This window comes from Daphnia carinata, chromosome 2 (assembly GCF_022539665.2).
Source record: "Daphnia carinata strain CSIRO-1 chromosome 2, CSIRO_AGI_Dcar_HiC_V3, whole genome shotgun sequence".
Taxonomy (NCBI): domain Eukaryota; kingdom Metazoa; phylum Arthropoda; class Branchiopoda; order Diplostraca; family Daphniidae; genus Daphnia; species Daphnia carinata.
This window is the reverse complement of record NC_081332.1, coordinates 3,915,359-3,935,590: the sequence shown is the minus strand read 5'-3', so window position 1 is coordinate 3,935,590 and position 20,232 is coordinate 3,915,359. Positions and strand designations below refer to the sequence as shown.

Genomic DNA, 20,232 nt, shown 5'->3' with positions numbered 1-20,232 from the left:
GGAAAAAGGCGGTATGGCTTGCATGGATGAGAACTAAAAGTTGGCTCATTTTGTACAAATTGCACACCACTCTTTTCAGTGAGCGGCAGCGGTGCGAGCTGTCGGGATGGACTCGGTGTGGGCATTCAACATGTGTTGCTTCAACTGTTCCCGATTCATGCGCGTCTTCTCCTTTGCAATTGGATTCGTCCATTCGCAAAGTTCCATCAAACACTTGGCACCTGACATTTAAAAGCAAAAGATATAGACATATACAGAATAGCCTCATCGAGATAACTTTACTTGAATGAATAACAATGTGCTCCAGGAATCCCTCCCGGGTGGTAAACCGTTCTTCACACAGCGGACAAGGTTTGGAAGGCATGCCAGGAACCATAGCTTCCTCTTCTTCCTCTTCTTCGTCTTGAGCGTCAATCGGTTCTTCTTTCGATACCGATCGAGGCCGACCCCTGGAAATATTTCGAAACCAATTATCATAAGAATTTCTTCCAGGCATATCTCTAACTGCGCATAGATAATGAAACTTATTTATTACCGTCTTCCACGGCTCTGACCTCTGCCTCGACCACGGCCACGTCCTCTAGGCTTGTAATCATCATCGTCGTCCTCGAAGGCGCCATAATCATCTTCCGAGGATGCCTCTTTAGTGGCGTCATTGTTATCTGTAGAATCTGTTCCTTTACGTAAGGAAATCTTTGACCCACGGGGCGGTCTTCCTCGTGAACGCGCTCCTCTAATTGTCGGAGAGACAGCGGTGCCGGGCCCATCCTGCATTTGGCGCAGTGAACTACCATGGCTTATGGCACGACCTCTGCCTCTTCCTCGACCACGAGAGAAAGCCGAGGTTGAAGCATCGATGTTATTAGATGGTGACATATTTGGCTTTTTTGAATAGACCGTCTTTTCCTTTTCTCTTATGGCATTTTCCTCATCGACCAGGGCCTGTGAGAAACGTTCCAGATCATCTACTTCCTCTTCATCTTCTTCTTCCTCCTCATCTTCTTCGAATTCGAAGATTTCAAGGTACGTTGAAAGCTTCTTTGAACGAGGCGGCCTCTTACGCGGTGCGCCAAGACCACGGTCATACGTCCGAATGACCTGCATCCGATAACATTTTATTTCACTTATTTATTAAGAAAGAACTAGAATAAGAAATACCTTGAGTCGGACACCATTTTCCTCAGTTTCAACACCGTTCTCTTCTTCTGCTTTACGCTTCATAGCGTAGGTTTTGTGAATATTGCTACTCGCTACGGAACTATTTGATGACCGGTGCGTTGATTGAGAAGAAGCCGGCCGATCTGAGCCCATATTTTCACGTTTGGTCATCGCCGCCTGCGCAAAAAAAGAGTAATATGAGTTGTTGTTAAAGCGATAGCAATTTCTGAAAGAAAAATGTACCTGAATAATGGCCGTCAGCTGTTCTTCAGATGGTTGCTGACCGGTTTCATCCAGTCCGATAACGATCACTTGATCAGACTGTTCCGTGTCTGGGTCTAGGTCGTACGCTGATAAATCAACTTCTTTGGGTTTCGGTTCCGCCGCAACCGTTTGGCGGATGATGCGTGGAGGCGTGCGTTTTCGTTTCAGGTCTTCTTCTTCATCCATCCATGGCAGACGAACAGTTATTTCTTTTTCTGGTTTAGGCGCATTGTCAATACTAACTGCCTCCTTCATGATTTTCGGTCGAACTTGCCGAGTTCGAGGAATCCTTAGGAAAAATTCAAAAGATTTTGTTTAAAGACTTGACTAGGCATTGATTAATTATTTATAGTACGTGTAAGTCAATTTGGGGGTTTGAAGTTCGGCCATGTACGATGAACTGATGCTCTCTAAATTGGCGTATTTTTCAGGGGGAAAGGATAGCCGAACTCTCTTTGCAGGAGTAACATCTTCTTCGTCTCCCTTCGCCGCTCCTGCCGGTAATGAGAGATGGACTGAAGAGGATGAACGACCTGCAAACCTATAATTCGTGCCTTGTTCTGACTGTAGGCGTTGCCGGGCTTGTAATAGAACGGCTCGATTGAAATCGTCATCATCCTTATGCAGATCGTCATCTTCTACCGTGTCACCTCCCATTGCCAGTTTAACCTATCCCAATAAATTTTACAGTTTTCACGAAATTAAAAATGAAAGACATCGTATTACCTGCGTCTCTTCAGGTGGCGCCGGTTCCACATCGATGGAATTCGGATTGGAAGCGTTAACTTTGGAAGCTTTAAAGGTTTGTGCTTTGCGTTTACTGACTCCTCGAGGCATGAAATAGTCGACACTCCCAGGTGGTAATGCAGACACAGGGGGCTTATTTGCTGATTGATTTGTCGCAGTGAAAACTGTAGGAATCGTAACGGTACGCCCCATTGAAGTGGTGGCTGTAACCAGTCGACCAGGTCTTTTGGTTTGATTTGGACTCAAGCTCAACGTTACTGTGGCTGCTGTGGAAGCAGCAGACGACACAGTAGGCTTCGCCGGTTGTACGGGACCAGGTTTGACGTTCCTGGGTGACGCCTTTCCTGGCAAATGCATAGGTTCATCAACAACTTCTAGACCTGGAGCACTGGCACCTCGGAGCAATTTATGGATTCTTGATTCAATGCTTTCCCTCTTTGGTCTTGGGTAAGAAGTGGTGGCTTTGTCATTCATTAACGTAATGGAAGAATTAGAACTTTCATCAAATTCAAAATTGCTTGACGCTGCTGCTGCCGCTGCAGATTCTTGAGCGGCATTCTCCGAGGCAATCAAGATCTGTTCTGCTTGAGATAGAATGTTTGCCCCTGGGGTGGAAGACTCTGGGAAACCGATTGCTTCAATGGATGCAGAAACAATATCCGAGAACTTGTTCTCCGTTCGGAGGTGATGCTGATCAATATTGCCAGGAGAATTGTCGTGCATTTGGACCCAGGTCATCTCCGAGCCCCCACTCGTCGAAGTGCCTCCACCTGACGTTGAGTAGACAAGTGACGATGGCAAGCAATAACCGGCAAGAGCAGAAACAGGAACTTCGACAAGATGAGTAATTCCTTCCACAGTTTGGGCAAGTTGAACTTGGACGTAGGGGCCGGAAGACGACGCAGAATCTTGTTGAAGTGACTGGAGAGACATGGGTCTCTGTTCACTGACTCGCATTAAAAGCTCAGCAGCTTGTGCATCTGTAATCATCCCTTCTTGTCCGGCATCTACGTAACTTACCTGTTCGATAATTAAAATCGTTGAATGAATAGCTCAGCATCATACGATAAGACATAATTATACATACCTGAGAGTCGACGTAAGATCCATCTGTAGAAAGTGGAGCCATCTCTACTAGCATGGCATTCTCCGGATTGTGATAATTATTCATAGAATTGGATGGCTCGACGGAATTAAGAGTCAGCCGGCCGTCATCTTCCATTACATAAACGTTCTGCGTATCAACCATTTGTTGCGTCTCGTACGCAGAATCTTCCATTCCGGCGGCAGAACTATCAGCTTCGCAGACAGCCGTTGGGTTAGACAAGTTCGTATCCATGTTGATCAATTCCTGATTATCCACTTCGTTATTCTCAAACTGTTGATCCAGGTGGGAAGATGTCGGGTTGTCGATGTCTGTCGATGCATCCACCCCTTCGGCGATAGTCCCATCTTGCTGTTCAATGTCAGCTGAATTCATATAGTAACTAGAATCAACTCCTTCATCGACCGTCTGAGGCTCAATGTTCTCAACGAGTTGAGTTTCCATGTTATGCGATGCTATTAAGTGTGTTTCAACGGATTGTGCATCGTTAGCTTCTTCCTCAATGGTTCCGCTTCCAACTGGATCGTCATAACTTACTTCCCCTTCTGTTGTTGCTACAGCATTGTCAGGGATAATACTTTGGCTACCAGCAGATTCACCGGGTTCTGCATTGACAGGGTCAGCTGCAACAATTACGAAATCATTATCTGCTGTACCGCTGAGGATTTGACCAGTTTCCATGGCTTCTTCATCAGCTAAACCGGATTCCGCGACTCCATCATCAACAAAATCACTTTGTATGGTACCACTATCAACCTGGTCAATTCCAAGATTTGCGTCGACAATGGGTTCGCTCTCAGCGCATTCTCTTTGGTATTCTTCAGCGTCGAGAGTGCCTTCCTCCGGTATATGGCCAGTTTGCGGCTGGACATCCACGCTCGAATCGACAGTTTCAGTTTCGGTAGTTCTTCCATTGTCCTGATGTCCTGCCTCGTCAATTGGGGAAGATTCGGTTGGTTCTTGATAAGGCATGCTCTGCAAATCTTGTGGAATCATCGAATCATCGGGTTCCGTAGCCCCCAATCCACTTTCTTCCATTTCCAGCGTGCTGGAATCGGCGAAATCATTTCTAAAGACGGCTGTTTCTCCCACTGGTTCGTTTGTTTCTACCAGCTCGTATGCAGATTCGGGGCCATTCTGATCTTGCTCCGTTTCGTTGCTTGCTTCATTGGATGTTGTAAAAACTGCACCACTTTCGGATACTTCAGAATGGGATGCCATGTCCGCTGTGGTCAACGACGTCACTAGGGTTTGGTCTGCGCTAGCGATATCACCTTCCACACAGGTGTTATCTGCAGCAAAATGGCTTGCGTTTCCTTGAAGACTTTCAAATTGGCATATCTGTTCCGCTTCTTCCATAACAGGTTCAACATTGGCAGTTCCCGATTGTGGATAGACGTTTTCGTCTTCGGGCACAACCTCTTCACTGGTTATTGGTATTGTTTCTGTCTGACAATGTTCAGAATTTGCTATAGAAGCTGTACCACCACATACTGCTGTTGTTGATTCTTCAATGAGCTGATCACTACAGCTAGCCACTTGATCGCTTTCCACTGTGGCATTAGGAGTTTCTTCAATAGCCTCAGAAAGGACAACTTCTCCAGGCTGCTCTTCTGTATGACAAGTTTCAGAAACCAAATTCAACTGTTCTTCCCCATTTGCTTGTGGGGTGTGTATCTCTGGCTCTGTTGAAACAAAATGGTTCAACATGGGTTCCGGGTTTGAGGTATCTTCAGTTGATAGGTTTCCATTAGTTGATGTTGGGTCTTGAACTTCTTTGGATGTTCCATCTAAAGAGCCATCTTCCAGGTATGGTTCCATATTTGGAATGACACCCATTTGATGGTTTACTGAAGGCAGAACATCTCTGCATTGCCCAGCAGATGTTTCTGTTGAGCTAGAAACTTGATCTAAATCAGCACCTTGACTACAACCTTCTCTTTCTTCGTTGGGTGTATTTTCAGATAGGTTTTCATCGGTGGCAGCCATACTAACATCACCAGTTGACGCAACATCACTGCTGACATTTGGCACTAATATTTCATCAGATTGCAAGGTGTTAGACTGCACAACATCTGGTAGCTGGTTAGTTTCAACCTCTGAGTTGTTCTCTACAACTTCAGGTTCTGCAATGACAGCTTGTTCCATACTGCACCACAAAGTTTTGTTTCATTGATTCATATAGCCATGATGACCATCTGAAACAAAGCCAATGTCACATAAATATTGACATCGTATTCTTCATTTTTGCTTATAGAACTTTTACGAAGTGTCAAATTTACTGAACCGAAAGCGACTTTCAAGTAAATGTATCAACACGTTCTTATTTATAATGTTGAGTTCAAAATAAAGTGAGAATCGGCATTGCTTTTAGTACACGGTTTGGATCACAGGTGATAGACAGACGCAGAATCGAGATTTTCTGTTCGAATTAATAATGTTCAGTCGGTGACTAAAGGCTGGCGTCACTGTTCGCGTTGCGTTGCGAGTCGCTATGTGGGGGATAGGGACACGACATGGAAATTTTGACTCAAAGATGGCGGACAAATCGTCAAAAAAACAGGGAAAGCCCCCTAGAGGCAGATGTGAAACTAATAATTGCCTCTGAGAAACCCTTGTTAACATTCATTGTTATTCACACGACTTCGAAGAATAATGTACCATCGAACATTTTCTAGTTCACTAAACGACATTAATAACCGAAAAGGGAAAAGAAGAATTTCACTAAAATAACCTAAAGCAGAAATAATTCGCCTAGTCGTTTGGATGACACAACAGGAACGATTCGTTTAGCACATTTACTGCTTGGTTGCTACAACACCCTTACCATAAATACATATATTTTTTCCCGCCTTCACAAAGCGGAAGTAAAGCAATGATGACATTTACCGCCACGAAATTGGAGGCTGAAACAAACTGATTTCAAAGTGATATAGCGAATGAATCGATTCGTCTTAGGTAGTTGCTTTTTCACGTCACATTACTTTTTCTCTCCTAATTTACGCAGTTACGGTTCAGCGAGGAGATCTCCGTTGATTTATCGGCAATTCGTCGTTAAGAACTTGAGATCTTTTACAGCGCTGAGCCGGTCAAGAAATAATTTTGATGTTACTTGTGTAAAGCCATATTTGTACATTTTTTTGTTTTACAAACATTTTGTTGTAATTGATGTGAATTGTAGGATGTTGTAACTAAAAACCATCTTCGTAATTACAAAAATAAGACGGGTTAAATTGTTTTTTTGGTCGCAAAGTTGTGCTTGTTTCTTACGTATCAAATTAGAGTATTAGGGCAGCATCTATACTCTTTTAGTAGCTTATTACGAAAAATAAACTTTGCTTGGGCTGACAGTTGATATTTACATAGTCATTAAGCTTATCGATGGGCACTATCTATCGTAAAAGGTAGTTCTAAAGGAAAACTCAGCGCATAGTCTTATTTACGGAAATTACAATGACTAATGCAGACAAGGAAACGTTCTTTACCAAAGCCCATTCGCCATTTCCTGAGCCCACCTTGGACGAAAAAATCAGGGCAAATGAATTTTTATCGGCATCAAACCACCTCGCCCAGTTTTTTGGTTTTTTAAATTTTTTTTTAAAAATGGGACTGTTCTTAATGCCATATATTTTCTTACTATAGGGATGCTTGGAACCATCTTTACTCCTGTTCAATCAGACATATCAGGAAATGTTAAAGTATGTAAAATTGCTAGTATAATTTTACCAGATTTTTTAGTTGCTTGATAAAGTTTTTTTGTTTTCCATCCTGTGTTCTTATGAAAACATTTTGTGTAATAGAAACTCACACAGTTTATAGAGGAGAATCCAGGAAAAGTAGTCTACGTAAATGATATCATTTTGATGGAGGCTGGTGCTACTCGGTCGATTTCCATTGATGCACTTCTTTGGTTGAAACGGTATGAAGAATGTCTGTTGTTCTGTGAAGTGCCCTTTGGTCGATCTAGTAAATCTTTCTTCCCTGCAGTGCACTTGAGTTCACCATGCTCTTCATCGATGGCATTGTGTGTGATACGAAAAATGGCTCAGCTAACGAGGATCTGAGACCTCTTTGTCTTCAAGCATATGAAAAAACATTGGAAAAGTATCATGGTTGGATGGTGCAACAGATTTTTTATGTAAGTCTAGATAAATGAACTACAGTTTTCCTTTCTAAATGTCGTGTCGTTTGCATACCACACGGCAGCTTGTATCTCGAGCATGCCCGTCGAGGCGAGATCTCCTAGCCAGTTTAGCTCTTGGAGAGACGGACATGGAGCCTACCATACTAGCGCAAATGGAAGAAGTACTTGTGAATCTAAAGAAAAACGTTGCCATAATTAATCAGTTGTATTCACAGTACAATTTGGACGCTGAGGTCAAAGTTTAGGTTGTGTAATGACATCATGCCTGATCGTAATGTTCCTGAAAAGCGTCAGAAGTAATTTGAAATATAAAAACACTCCGCATTATGTTATCGATATGCGGTACATGTGTATTGCAGATTACAAAGGAAACTGAACAGAATAAAAACGAACAAAACATAATGCACACAACGAGATCAGGAGACGCGCAATAATAAGACGAGGGACCACAGTTGGAGGGAAATGGTACATAAAAACAAGAATGGATGGTGAGCGATTATGTTAATATAATGTTTATATGTAAATATATATATCGTATATATATATATAAAAAGAATTTCCAGCCGAAACTTTCCTATTCAGAGGTCTATTAGATAAAAGTTTATTACTCGGAACAGCCAAGAGAAAGAAAACCAGTCATTAATTCCTGGCAATAATAAAAGACGAGTTTTTCTCGTATTATCGTTAGGAAGAAATGGCCCATTTTCGACTCGCTCGAATCGTAAATCTATACAGTCGAACGTACTTTAAGACACAGGTAATTGAATGTAAAAATTTTTTTGTAAAATGGGCTATAGTTAAGTATACACTGCATATACATTTCCTGGCTAATTACCTACGATATTATGTGTGGGCAGGATACAGCAAATTTCAGGCCAAAGGTAGTGAAAAGGAGAGTGCCTGCAATTCGGATAGAATCGCGTTAATTAAATACAACTACTTTACTTACATAACCGATTGAGTGTAGTGCTGCCGACGTGTGGTGTACGCGTAACAGCATAACTCATCCGATATCAACGTAAAACATGGGCAGGCGTCCCTATCGCAGGCACCGTATAAATTGTGCCTGTCCCGCTTTTCTCTATACACACACACACACATTCACACGCACACACACACATAACACCGCTCGATGATAATCAATACCGGCAGTATATCCGCGCAGTCATCATTTGGCTCCTATAAGCCAAGCCGCATGGAATTTTGTTGCTTTTCGAATGCGGTCAACAAAAAGATTATTTGTTTGCGTTCTTTCCCATGATGCCGTCTGTAGGCCAGTCAAAGGGAACTCCAAGGCGCAGAAGAGTAAACCATGTATAAAACTTTTACAGTTTAGTGTGTTTGATGGTCTCCGTCCAGTAGGTCGGTATCGTCATGGCTTCCAAGCTCGTCAGGAAAGAGTCGTTATCAAGTGAATACATCTCCTCGGAACTATCCTGCTACACGATGAGAGAGAAAAAAAAAAGAAAAGAAAAAGTAGGTCATGAATTCTTTTCTTAAATGAGATTAAGGGACTCGTCACGGTTTTCCATAGCTGCCAATCAACTCTCGGAAATAAAAAAAATGTGTTGCAAAAAAGAAAAGGTAAGTAACTGTGAAGTTGAATAACCGCAATGGCGGCGCGGTAAAAGAATAGTAACTAATTAATTATACGGCGGAAAGAACAAAAAAAAAAAAAAAATTATTTTTTTTTTTTTTTAAAGACCTACCCTCGGAAGTTCGGGACTGTGGACGTATCCGACGCGGAAAATGTCGTCGCCCGCCCCGAGGCCCGTCTCGGACGGCGCGTAACGTTCGCTCAGAGTTTCGGGACGGTTCAGCAGATAACGCCGACGGTACCACCAATATCCACTGGCACCTGTCGTCACAACAAAAAAGATAGTCTCTCACATTAGTCTTATTCGTGTATGCAATACCGTGATATGGCCCCTAAAAAAAGGCCCTTTTTTTTTTATATCAAGCGGCCACCTGACGCCGCCATCAAATCTTAAAAGATTTTATGCTTTTCGAATCGTGTACTGTACGTAACTACGAAATAGAATTTTTTTTATTTTTTTTATTTTGACTCACCGGCTGTGGTCACTAGAACCAGGAAAATGCACATGGCAATAGCGACGATCCCGCTGCCTGTAAGGACATCCGGACTGATTGTACTGACGGACGAAACGCCGTCACTAAAAGGTCCGTGAATGTCTTCGATGATGGTACCAATCACTTTGGTTGATTTCGCTTCCGGCCACGGAACGCTCTCTTCCTGCGACAGAGCTCGTCCAATCGCCACGACAGACGACACAGCCAGAAAGGGCCTCGGCGAAGTGTCGGGAACGGACGTCGGATTAAGTTCATCCGCCCATAGAGGTGATGTGTTGGCATGTCCCGAATCAGCTTCGGGATGTTGAACAGACGATGGCGCTCCAGTGATTTTGTCCATCATTACGGTCGTCTCCTCGTCGTCGAAATTAGCGTCGGTGGCAGACGGCGAACTGGACGCATCATCGGCAAAATATTCATCCGCATTTTCGTGTATCGCAGGGCTGAACTGAGTGGTAGAACTTTGAGTTATAACGACCGTGTTAATCGTCTGATTTGACTGGACCGATTCATCTTGTGATTCGGGCACAATGGAAGTGGATGATACGACGTCCATACGAGTGACCGACGCCATCGTTTCAATCGATGTAGTGGCAACGGTGGTGGATGACGAGAGAAGCGTCGTAGGTTCGGAGCTGGTCTCTGCCGACGTTGAATCTGGGACGTGGGTCGTATTAGACGCGGCCATCGGTGTTGACATCGTCGTTTCCGGCGCTGGAACGGAGGGGGAGGATACGCTGGCCACCTGATGTTTGACGCTCGTGCCGGCTAGGATTTCCGCCGCTCGTTTCATCCATCGTCGTCTTCCTCTTCCTGTTGCAGCCACCGTTGAAATGGTTCGACCGGCAAATATTACGTCAGACACGCTGCTTGCCTTTCGTCCTTTTTCGTGTTCCTCTTCAAGGTCGGATAACGTGATTAGAGACTTTTCGTGTCGCTCTTTCAGCGCATCGATTCGTTCATCATTTGGCCCAGCTAATGATGATTCAGGCCATTCGTCACGTACAGCTAAATCTCTTGCAGACGGCCGCGATCCCCTCGCTGAGACGAGCAACAACGAGTCTGTAACGAGAAAATAATTGTTCATTAGCGCTGAAAAAGGAATTGAATGAAAGAATTAATGCTCTGTTTCTCTCTTGATTTTGTTGATGACATTTTGAAATGGGATTGGCCGCTGAGTGGTTTAACAACCGTGTAATATCCCCATGAATCTTGATGTCGACTTTCATTGTGTACGATTAGAAATTCTAGATCGACCTACAAGGCAAAGAAAACTGCTGAACTGTGATAAGACGGCAGATACCCTCAACCGAACAAGGAAATTAATATCGCTATGGAAACCTATTTTCTCTCCCCCCCCCCCCCTCCTTCTCGCTAGAACAACAAATCATTCAGCTCGAGGGATTCCTTTAGCGGGTATAATGATGATTTTTTTATGGCAAGAAAGCTGGAAAACAATCAATGTCACAAGAGATCACCACAGTCCAATTAAATGGAAAGCTTCATCAATTACTCGCCATCTTTTTTCTTTCAATATCCAAGACCTTGGGATCCTGTTTTCTTTTTTGTCTGTGTGGAATGTTTTTTTTTTTCTTGTATGTGCGTACCTGAAACCTAAGCGAGGAAGGCGCCGAAACGTGAGGCTTCTTGTCTTCAAAAAATAAAAAAAAATAAACAAGCCTCACATTTCGAAACAAAGACGAATGGGCCCTGCGGTTACAAGAGACCTTTAAATGTTTTAGAAGCCTTTGTACTTGTGGGATGTAGATGGATATAGTTTTAGGCCTTACTGTTCGTATTTTGGAACTGCCACGACAACTACTGATCGAGTTAAGAGAATAAAAAAAAAAATTCGTCCACGTACATGCCTATAAAAGTACACGTTTGCATTTTTCCCAAATGAATAAGGAAAAACAACATTTTTGCCCTTGATGTTTAATATTCCTAATGCCCTTGACGAACGAGGGATAATCTGGAACGTGTTGAAAGGTGGGTAGGCGAAGAAAACAATTTAACATCAAAACGTCCTTGGGATGTTGCAGGTAGGATTCTTTGCAATTGCTTTTACGATATGGCTGTTGTAAGCTATTTCAAGTAAAACCAATTCCGGGGGAATGATTATTATCTTTACTGCATTAGAATTGCTATTTTTTTTTTTCATTCAATCCGCAATCATGCGAAAATTAAGGTGATGACGAAACCACGCAAACTTCCTATTTCTTCTTTTTTTGAAAAACCAAGCTCTTTTCTTTTTCTTTTTACCTGGACAAGCCCTCGAAATCCAATTACAGCTCTACAGAACGAACGGGGCGTGACTGGCAACGATGGCCCAACTGTTTTTCGTGTAGGTGGGCGCTTCCCACTTGCCAAACCGAGCGCATCTTTCTTTTTTTTTTAAATTAAACGAAGTATCTACCATCTTTTTTTATAAACTCGGTCGTCGTTTTTTTTTTTTGCGGTGTACAACTGATGATGTTTCTTTTCTTGTTGAACGATCGTTGAAACTGTCGTTTAAAGAGCTTCTTAACTGAAAGAGATGAGAAGAGAAATCGCCGCAACGTTTGTTGTTTTTCTTTTTCCCAACTGTCTACATTAGATGAAATTAAATTCAAACTACTACTTTGAGGCAGCGTCTTTTGATGGAAACAAACAGCTGTGCCAAGAGGACCACTTTAAAAATCCTCCCTCCTCTTTTTGATCGTGCTCCTATTATGTACCTCTTTACGAAAATGTCCAGTTAAAAATGAAAAACTAAATGTTTTTTTTTTTTTCTTCTTTTTCGTAGACGGCGGTTCTAATTACCAAAAGACGCTTTAACTCCTTTTAATGAGCAGCTCTTGCGGAAAAAGTTGGCGCCTACTTTCTCTGTAACGTTTTTAGGATCTTTCAAGCGCACCGGAATCGTTTTTCTTTTTTCTTTTTCATCCGGAAACCCAACACAACTTCACAACCATCGTCCATTGATGCAGAGAACAAAAACAAAAAAAAAAGGGGGGAGCTAGAAAATCGGTTGATTCGAATTTCTGCATCGTTGCCGAAGAAAAATAAAAAACAATTGAATTTGAAAGAAAAAATCAACTTACATAAAATGATGATTTGAAATGCCATCGATTGCAATGATCACGTCGGAAGATGTTCAGAAAAGTGCCGATCGTTGTCCAGGAATCATTTCACGAACGCCGGATGTTGCAGAATATTTCAGTTGCCGCACGCCATTCCATCGAAATCCGACACTTTTTTTGTTTAACAATTCCCAAAGAAAAGAAAAATAAACAGTTAAGCAGTTTCGTTTACAACAAACGACGTGTTTTGTCTGATTGAAAGATGTGATTATTTTCACACGAGCAAATGACTAGTCACCACGGCTGAGTCACACTACATACTGACAACAGAGTCGTTGTCTGTTAAATAATACGAGCAAAAAATAAAGGAGGGGGAGTTTTGGATGGTTTCTCTCGAATAAACATCAATGTTTTTTTTCGTGTGTTTCTTTTCGACCACCTGGCGCCGTCCAAGAGTATAGACGCAACTGTCGTTAGTTACTAGGGATACTATATAGCGTATCGTGTGTATATATCCACACATCTAATATCATAAAAAAAAAACAAAAAAACAGAAGGAGAAAATAATAGACGCGTGACTCGACCGGTGCGTGCGCTGTATCGACTTCCCCTTCACGCACCGCTGATTTTTTTGGCTATTGCAACAGTCAGTTGCAACCAATGGCCAGAGACAAATTAGTGATCGGCTTAATCGATACCTCTTTGGCACATACATTTCTACGTCCTCGATACACTGTCGTCGAAAACAAAAAAAAAAAAAAAGAAATCCCAAAATTTGAGGAGAAAGAGGCAGATGGTTTACGGTGACACACGGCGCATGCCCAATTCCCGATCCAATTACGTGTTTTCTCCCTCTCTGCCAAATTCTATCCCTCCCCCACCCTCCCCTTTTTATATGGTTCATAACGTCTCTTCAATTCTTGGAAGAGAAAACGTAGAAAGGTTTCTCTTGTCCTTTTCCCAACCCTCCTGCCATCGAGGTTGCCAAGGTTACCACAAGAGAAAGAGAGAGAGAGAAAAAAAAAAGGTACAACGAGGGGAAACAACAGAAAGGGCAGGTGAAAACCTTTTGCCTCTGAAAGAAGGGGACGGGGGTGAAAACCTCTGGCCTGCCGGCATTCCTTACATTTCAGATGGAAGTCGAAACATAAAAAAGAATTCGACACAGTTCTCTGTGTCGGGGTCGAGGAAATGAAATTGCACTTACTTTCACTAGAGTTTATGCTTCACGTTGTTTTTTTGTTTCGTCCTTTTCCTGTTCTGCACACAACACCGGACGTCAGTCAGTATAAATAGGAGGCAGCCACACAATGTATAATTTCAATGCACGCAGCAAAAGGTACGGGGAATGAATAAATACTCAACTGCATAGGAACAAGTTGACGGAAACACTGCGAACGAGGAACTACCATCTCAGCAGCACAGGGACGACTTCCCCATGTGTAGCAGTCCATCGATTTGACTAGAGAAACGAGCGGTGCGCGGCAAAATTGGATAGAGCCATCTAGCGGTCATTTTAAAAACTCGTTCAAGGACTGAAAATGAAAATAGAAAAAACGTTTTAAAAGAATTTTGCAAAATCACGGTCCACACGACGTTAAAGTACGAAACGACCGAAAAGACCTTGGCCCGGTAAAGACAGATTTTTTTTTTTTTTTTTTTTTTTTTTTACCTAGAGTCAAAATTTTGTGAAAGTTTACTGTTTGTTAATCGATCAATTTCCAAAAAGACTGTCATGGGTGATCGAACCCATGCTTGTCATCCATCTCGCATGAATCAGGGGTTATTTCTACGTCAAGACTAAGAATGAAAAACGATGCCCATGAGGTTAGTTTGAGCGAATATCCAAACATCCGGCTTTTCAAAAAGAATTTTATTTTTATTTTGGTCGTGATCATCTCGGATCGATAACCGATCGAAACGCACAGAAGACGACCAGAATTGCAAGGCAGCCATGATGCTTTCGTGGGAGAAACATCTCTCGAGTAAGCTCTGCTTTTCTCGTTTTTTTTTTTTTTTTTTTGCTTTTCTTGTTCGTCACTGCTGCTCATCACGTTTTTAATAACGATGGCCGACTTGTCGGGAATCTTCCCCTTGTCCTTATCACCGGTATTCACTGCAAGATTAATGATTATTCCTCCCTCCACGTCTGGCTATCTCGTCACATTTGTGTTGTTTCGCAAGACAGGTATTTCGTTGTTTTGACTAACGTGATTTTCAACAATAACCAGACAGAAAATCTTTCGTCTCTATGTGCAATCTTGTAAATGAGTAATAACCTTCTTTCTTCCACTTTCAGTTGTGGCCACAGGGATAGATGATTTTGAAGAAAAAACTGGCGGGACGTTGACTCACTCACCGCTCACCTGACATTGATACTAACGCTTTTCACATTCAAGGACATAGAGAAGAAAAAAAAAAAAAGGACTACAGAAAGAATTCAACATACAAATAACTACAGGTAAGCTGATACTAAATTCAACGAACTCCTTTTATAAAAAAAAAAACAAAACAAAAAATACGTACATTCCAGAAACGCTGCAGCACCTGGGTACACCAAGGTCTGCATGTGCAGACACACACGCGGTGCCATGTCATCGTTGTCAAATGTTTCGTGAAAAGGAAAATGTTTCTCGAATGAAAGGTAAATATTCTAACAATAATCATAACTGCATAAAGTAAAAAAAAAAAAAAAAAAGATGCTACTTATCCAGGGAGAAAGCTGTTTTGACCTTAAACTTTGTTTTTAAATGGTCATCACGTTAAGTCGAGGTTTCCACATACACACACACACACACGAAAAGAAATGTTTTCTTCCGGCATGGTAACTCGATGGAGCGAACTAAAAACGGAAAAATCTTTCTATCTTTGTTGTTTGTGCTCCAGTGAACACAACGAGATTGGGTGAGTGACGTCAAGTAGGCCGAGGTCTGAACAAAGTTTACGCAGTAAAGGCCGAATCATTCGATTTTCCATGTATTTATTCATCAAATGTTTGCTCAGTTATTATTCATAGTCGTCGACGAGGAAACAGCATGGGGAAGTTGTAAGATGACGTGACACAAACACGCGAGGAAAGAAACAAAAAAAGAAAATGATAATAAGGAAAACAACGTCAGTGAACATCTTTTTTTTTTTTCTTTCCAGCGCAGAACCAAAAAGGTAAGAAAACAAAATAATAAACAAAAGTTTTGGAAGTGGCATTATCTAATTAGCTACAGTTCATGACTAAATCAAGGACTGGCAAGGAAAAAAAAAAAAAACACAATATAAGTGAAAGAAGTGCTAATAAGAATTTGGTAGAAAGACGAGTAGTCATTTCGATATTTTTCTTTTAGTTGTACGAAGGGATGGAAGAGGGCAAGTGAAGGAGGAAACACGATATCCACGTCGAGGAAGGCGTTCTCTCCTACCCAGCATATCGACGAGAGATACGCGCAAACAAGGCCAAGACAAGGAGTTCATTTTCTTCTTCTTTTTCCGAACTATTCGAATCATCATTTTCTTGTATGATGTCCTTTCATTGTCGCGTTTGGCTCGTCGGGGCTTTTACACACACACACGCACGCACACACACGGAAACAAACGTCGCCATTTTGACGATGCATTTGCAAATAATTAATTTAAAAAAAAAAACTCATTGTGTTTCCTAAACAAGAAAAAGATGTGGGGGGAAAGAATTCAAGGTCCAAAAAGGAATAAACATTAATTTTTTTCATTGCGTCTCTTGTTTTTTTTTTTGCTAAGCATTTCGTAAGCCTCCTTTTTATCTGTGTAATTCCAACCCGTTGTCCAGCTTACCAAAGTGATGAACGATAGACAACGCAGACCGAAACATAAAAAAAAAAAAAAATAATAAAAATTATTATTATTTAGAGAGACGTAGACGACGGAGAGGGGCGGAAATAGGTCAAAGAAAAAGGTAAGGGGGTGGGGGGTTGGGTAGTTTATAAAGGGCAAAAATGATTTTCAATAAATTTTTTCTCCACATCACACGGATGACATCGTCAGTCATCTGGAGAGTGAATGACTGCGCTCGCGGTCGACTCGGTCGGCGCCGAGCCGTAGGTGTGGCGGTATCTTGTCGAAAAACGGATGTTTCAGCGCTTCCGTCAGCGTGATCCGCTGCGAAGGCTCGTACTCGAGCATCCGCTGGATGACGTCGAAGAGGAGGACGTGATCCTCTTCGTCCGACACCTGGTAGCGCTTCAGCGGTTTGCAGTTCTCGCGGACGTAGCGACCCGCCGAGCTCTTCTCGTCCCAGTCGAGCCGGCCGTGGTAAAAGTACTTGGTCTTTGTCTTCCTGCCCATCCTGTCATTTCAATTCGACGTATTTAAAAAAAAACAAAAAAAACAAAACAATAACAGCAGGTGAAATAGGTAGCCTACCTGTACGGAATGGGACCGAGAATGCGCTCCATCATGGCCAGATGTTCACGATTATCGTGGGTCTGAAAGAGAGTGACGCCCAAGTAGAGTTCAAAAAGGATGCATCCAATCGACCAGACATCGCAAGGCTGCGTCCAACCCAATTCTACACGCGGGTAGCAAAAAAAAAAAAAAACCCATCATTAATTATGGCCAAAAGAATGGCAAATCACTTGAAAAATTACCCAGTATCACTTCGGGAGCTCGGTAGTGGCGCGTAGAGACGATGGTGCTGTGATGCTCGTGGTCAAATGTGGCGCTACCAAAATCGATCAGCCGCACGTCCGTTCTTTTCACTCGTCGGTAATCCCTTTTCTGCACAGTCAAGGTAACACACAAAAAGAAAAAAAAAAAAAGAGGGACATTATATGTATATATATAAATAAACAACATAATAACAGCGTAAAAGAATAAAAATGAAAATTGAAAAAAAAAAAAAAAGTGAAGGTGAATGGCGTCGCCGGGACGAGAGCCAAAAAAAAGATTAGAAATCAGGGCCGTCGCCGTCACGACGCCCCAGCACTTGAACGATTCCATTTGCAATGCATCGCATTGGTACTAACCCCGTCACTTGACAACAGACGGGCAAAAACACAGTGCCGCCAATCAGAGTTATTCACATGGCATTCGTAAAAAAGAGAACACAAAAAAAAGGGGGGGAAATTGCAAAATCACCTTTTTTGGGTTGTAGGAGATGTCGAAATCCGAGTCGACGAAGAGAATGTTTTCGGGCTTCAAGTCGGTGTGAGTCAACTTGTTGTCGTGTAGGAATCGCACGGCGTAGGACAATTGGTAGCCAATGTGACGCACCTGGTCCAACGAGTACGGCTGATAATTGTTGTCCTTCTGTTTTTTTTTTTGACGTCATTGAATAATAAAATATTAAGATTTCTTCGTTCAAATCGATAGAGAATGCCACTGACCAGAAAATCGAAAACGGAAAGGCCGAGCATTTCAAAGGCGATGCACATATGGCCGTGATAATCGAACCAGTCCAGCATCTTGACGCACAAGCTATACACACAAAAAAAGAAAAAAAAAGAAAAAAACGTAAAAAAAAAACCCAATGACGTAAAAATAAATAAACGAGATAAACCATTAGAGATACTTTAAATAATAAAAAAAAAAAAAGGGGGAACCACTTACAATTTGCCTTCGGGATCCTTACGATCCAATTTCTCCAGCACGTTGATCTCCAGTTTGGCTGCCTCTCGGTATTTCTCCACGTTCTTGATGATCTTTAAGGCGAAGCTCTCATCCCTATATTTAGTTCAAGGTTTAAAAAGAAGAAAAAAAAGAGGTTTGTTTTCGTTTTTTGTTTGAGGAAAAGAAACAAAAGATCGTTAGTTGTTATAGCAACTAATAACACAGTGGACTGTCGGTAATAAATTTCAACAACAAAACACAAGGGGAAACAAAGTCGAACATAAGAAAACGGATGTTGACCAAGTCGAGTTGGTGGGAATCAAACGAATATGAAAATTTCAAATTTGAAAAAAAAAAGAAAAGAGAAATGAAAAACGTTTAGAAGAATCTACCTGATTTTGGTCACGTCTTTGACTTTGACAACTTTACCAAAGGTGCCTTCGCCCAGGGTGGCCAGCACTCGATCTGCAAGGTGACATAAACAAAACAAAAGTGTTTTTTTTTTGTTTGTTTGTTAGAATTTAGAGATGCAATTGAATACAAGTGTCGTAACAAAAAAAAAACAACTTTAAAACTCTTTTCAAATCTTTTGAATTTTAAGACTTAAAAAAAAAAAAAAAAACAGCACTTTTTTGTTTTTTCCAAATGCCAAACTTTTTCTAGTTTCTATCGTTTCTCTCTCTCTCTCTCTCTCTCTCTGTTTTTATACACGAAATTTGGGAAACCCCAGCAATCAATTATTTAGTTGAAAAACAAATTACTCAAAAATAAAAGAAAAAAAAAAAAAAAAGACAAAATCAAAATAAAAACAACTAAAAACAAAACTTGAATTCAGTTGTTTCCTATCTCCCCTCTCGGTTTGATTTTTTTTTTTTTTTTTTTTTTTTTTTCTACTTTTCTACATTGAAAATAATCAAATAAAAAACATTTGAAAAGTCTGTCTTTTTGTGGTAGTGTGTTAATTGTTTTTTGATTTTTGTTTGTGTGTGTGTAGCAATGGCAAACGAACATCGATTCTGCAGGATGTCGCCATTTCGGTAAAGAAGATGTCCGTCTTCGTCGTCCTCCACCGACGGGGCACGGGAACTCTACTCGATGGCAGTCGGGAGTCGGCAACAGGAACCACGGGGGCAGCCCATCGAGCACCGATATCAAGGAAACCGCCGTCCGATCAACAATTTCATCGACGTGCGTACAGGAAGAGCCAGAGCGAGGCGGCGGCAAAACGGAACCCCGATTGGAATGGCGCGCGCAGCCCAGTGTGTTCAACAGATTGGGCGGATGGATGGACGGACGAGGCAACGAGAGAGACCCATAGAGGAAGGAGAAACAGACCAAAGACAATGGCGATCTCGTCCTCGATATTTGTTTTTTTTTGTTTTGTTTTTTTTCCTTTTTACAGGATTTTTTTTTTTTTTTGCTCGTTTTCTTAAGCTACTTAAACTTATTTGATACGCTAATGTTTTAAAACTACCATACAAGAAGCACAAGTCTAGCGGATCATGCGCAAATGACTAAAAATAACAACTTGCACCATAACACTAATAGTAATATAAAAACAAAAAGAAAAGAAAACAAAACAAAACAATTGAGATCAAAAATAAAAGAAACGTCATTTACGCACGCACACAACACACACACACACGCGCAGACAAGGTGAGACAGTAGGACAGAGAGTTGGGTTCGAGGACGGGCAAACGGCCAAACTATGCTCTAAATTCGTCCTCATCTTTTGTCATCTGACGGCGTGTTATTCTCGGCTGCCCGCAGTTTGAGAAATCGAGCAACCGATTCTCCCTTTTTCTCGATGATCATCATCAACAAGAAAATGAAGATACAACACCCCACCCCCCTGTTTCGCTCATGTCGCCAATGCAGACGCGCATACCAATTTTAAAAGGGTTTAAATAAAACAACATGCCTATGATTTCCGCAATGGCGCTTTGGTGAGTTAGTAACATTTAAAGAAAATGTCATTTTTTAAAACTGATGAATAATCCATGCGGCTGCAGAGCAATAAGGTGTGCGCAATTTAAACAAAAAAAAAAAAAAAAAAAAATGCGAGATGCCGGGCTGGACCAACGCGC

General features: G+C 41.7%; 6 protein-coding genes across 9 annotated transcripts in view; 1 reads left to right on the top strand and 5 right to left on the bottom strand.

Annotated features, from left to right (window-relative positions):
- Positions 1-20,232, bottom strand: part of LOC130686735 (TAF5-like RNA polymerase II p300/CBP-associated factor-associated factor 65 kDa subunit 5L) — a 41,658-nt gene that overhangs the window by 9,635 nt on the left and 11,791 nt on the right. The window lies entirely within an intron of this gene.
- LOC130686759 (uncharacterized) overlaps positions 1-20,232 on the bottom strand; it is a 44,651-nt gene that overhangs the window by 15,529 nt on the left and 8,890 nt on the right. The window lies entirely within an intron of this gene.
- LOC130686956 (uncharacterized) lies at positions 76-5,804 on the bottom strand. Its single transcript, XM_057510113.2, has 8 exons — positions 3,257-5,804; positions 2,149-3,189; positions 1,778-2,091; positions 1,402-1,711; positions 1,159-1,335; positions 536-1,098; positions 283-449; positions 76-221 (listed from the first exon to the last, which is right to left on the bottom strand). Exons 1-8 carry the CDS (start codon positions 5,420-5,422, stop codon positions 76-78), a joined length of 4,884 nt encoding a protein of 1,627 aa, XP_057366096.1. The 5' UTR covers positions 5,423-5,804.
- LOC130686758 (glycolipid transfer protein-like) lies at positions 6,606-7,745 on the top strand. The gene is made up of 5 exons (XM_057509918.2): positions 6,606-6,854; positions 6,917-6,972; positions 7,075-7,193; positions 7,262-7,412; positions 7,481-7,745. Exons 1-5 carry the CDS (start codon positions 6,728-6,730, stop codon positions 7,661-7,663), a joined length of 636 nt encoding a protein of 211 aa, XP_057365901.1. The 5' UTR covers positions 6,606-6,727; the 3' UTR covers positions 7,664-7,745.
- On the bottom strand, positions 8,512-13,992 carry LOC130686748 (uncharacterized). 2 transcript variants are annotated; one of them, XM_057509906.2, is made up of 5 exons: positions 13,779-13,992; positions 12,593-12,742; positions 9,489-10,571; positions 9,128-9,276; positions 8,512-8,854 (listed from the first exon to the last, which is right to left on the bottom strand). In XM_057509906.2, exons 2-5 carry the CDS (start codon positions 12,615-12,617, stop codon positions 8,744-8,746), a joined length of 1,368 nt encoding a protein of 455 aa, XP_057365889.1. In that variant the 5' UTR covers positions 12,618-12,742; positions 13,779-13,992; the 3' UTR covers positions 8,512-8,743. The 2 variants fall into 2 exon arrangements, with proteins under 2 accessions (XP_057365889.1, XP_057365888.1); XM_057509905.2 differs by having other exon boundaries at positions 8,512-8,857; positions 13,779-13,991.
- Positions 15,532-20,232, bottom strand: part of LOC130686725 (probable serine/threonine-protein kinase dyrk2) — a 49,562-nt gene continuing 44,861 nt past the window's right edge. For both annotated transcript variants that reach the window (XM_059494159.1, XM_057509867.2), the window contains 8 exons: positions 19,155-19,233; positions 18,538-18,610; positions 18,146-18,259; positions 17,923-18,013; positions 17,675-17,845; positions 17,185-17,314; positions 16,961-17,105; positions 15,532-16,883 (listed from right to left, as the gene is read on the bottom strand). In XM_059494159.1, coding sequence (XP_059350142.1) covers positions 16,583-16,883; positions 16,961-17,105; positions 17,185-17,314; positions 17,675-17,845; positions 17,923-18,013; positions 18,146-18,259; positions 18,538-18,610; positions 19,155-19,233 — 1,104 coding nt within the window. In that variant the 3' untranslated portion in view covers positions 15,532-16,582. The remainder of the gene's footprint in view (positions 16,884-16,960; positions 17,106-17,184; positions 17,315-17,674; positions 17,846-17,922; positions 18,014-18,145; positions 18,260-18,537; positions 18,611-19,154; positions 19,234-20,232) is intronic.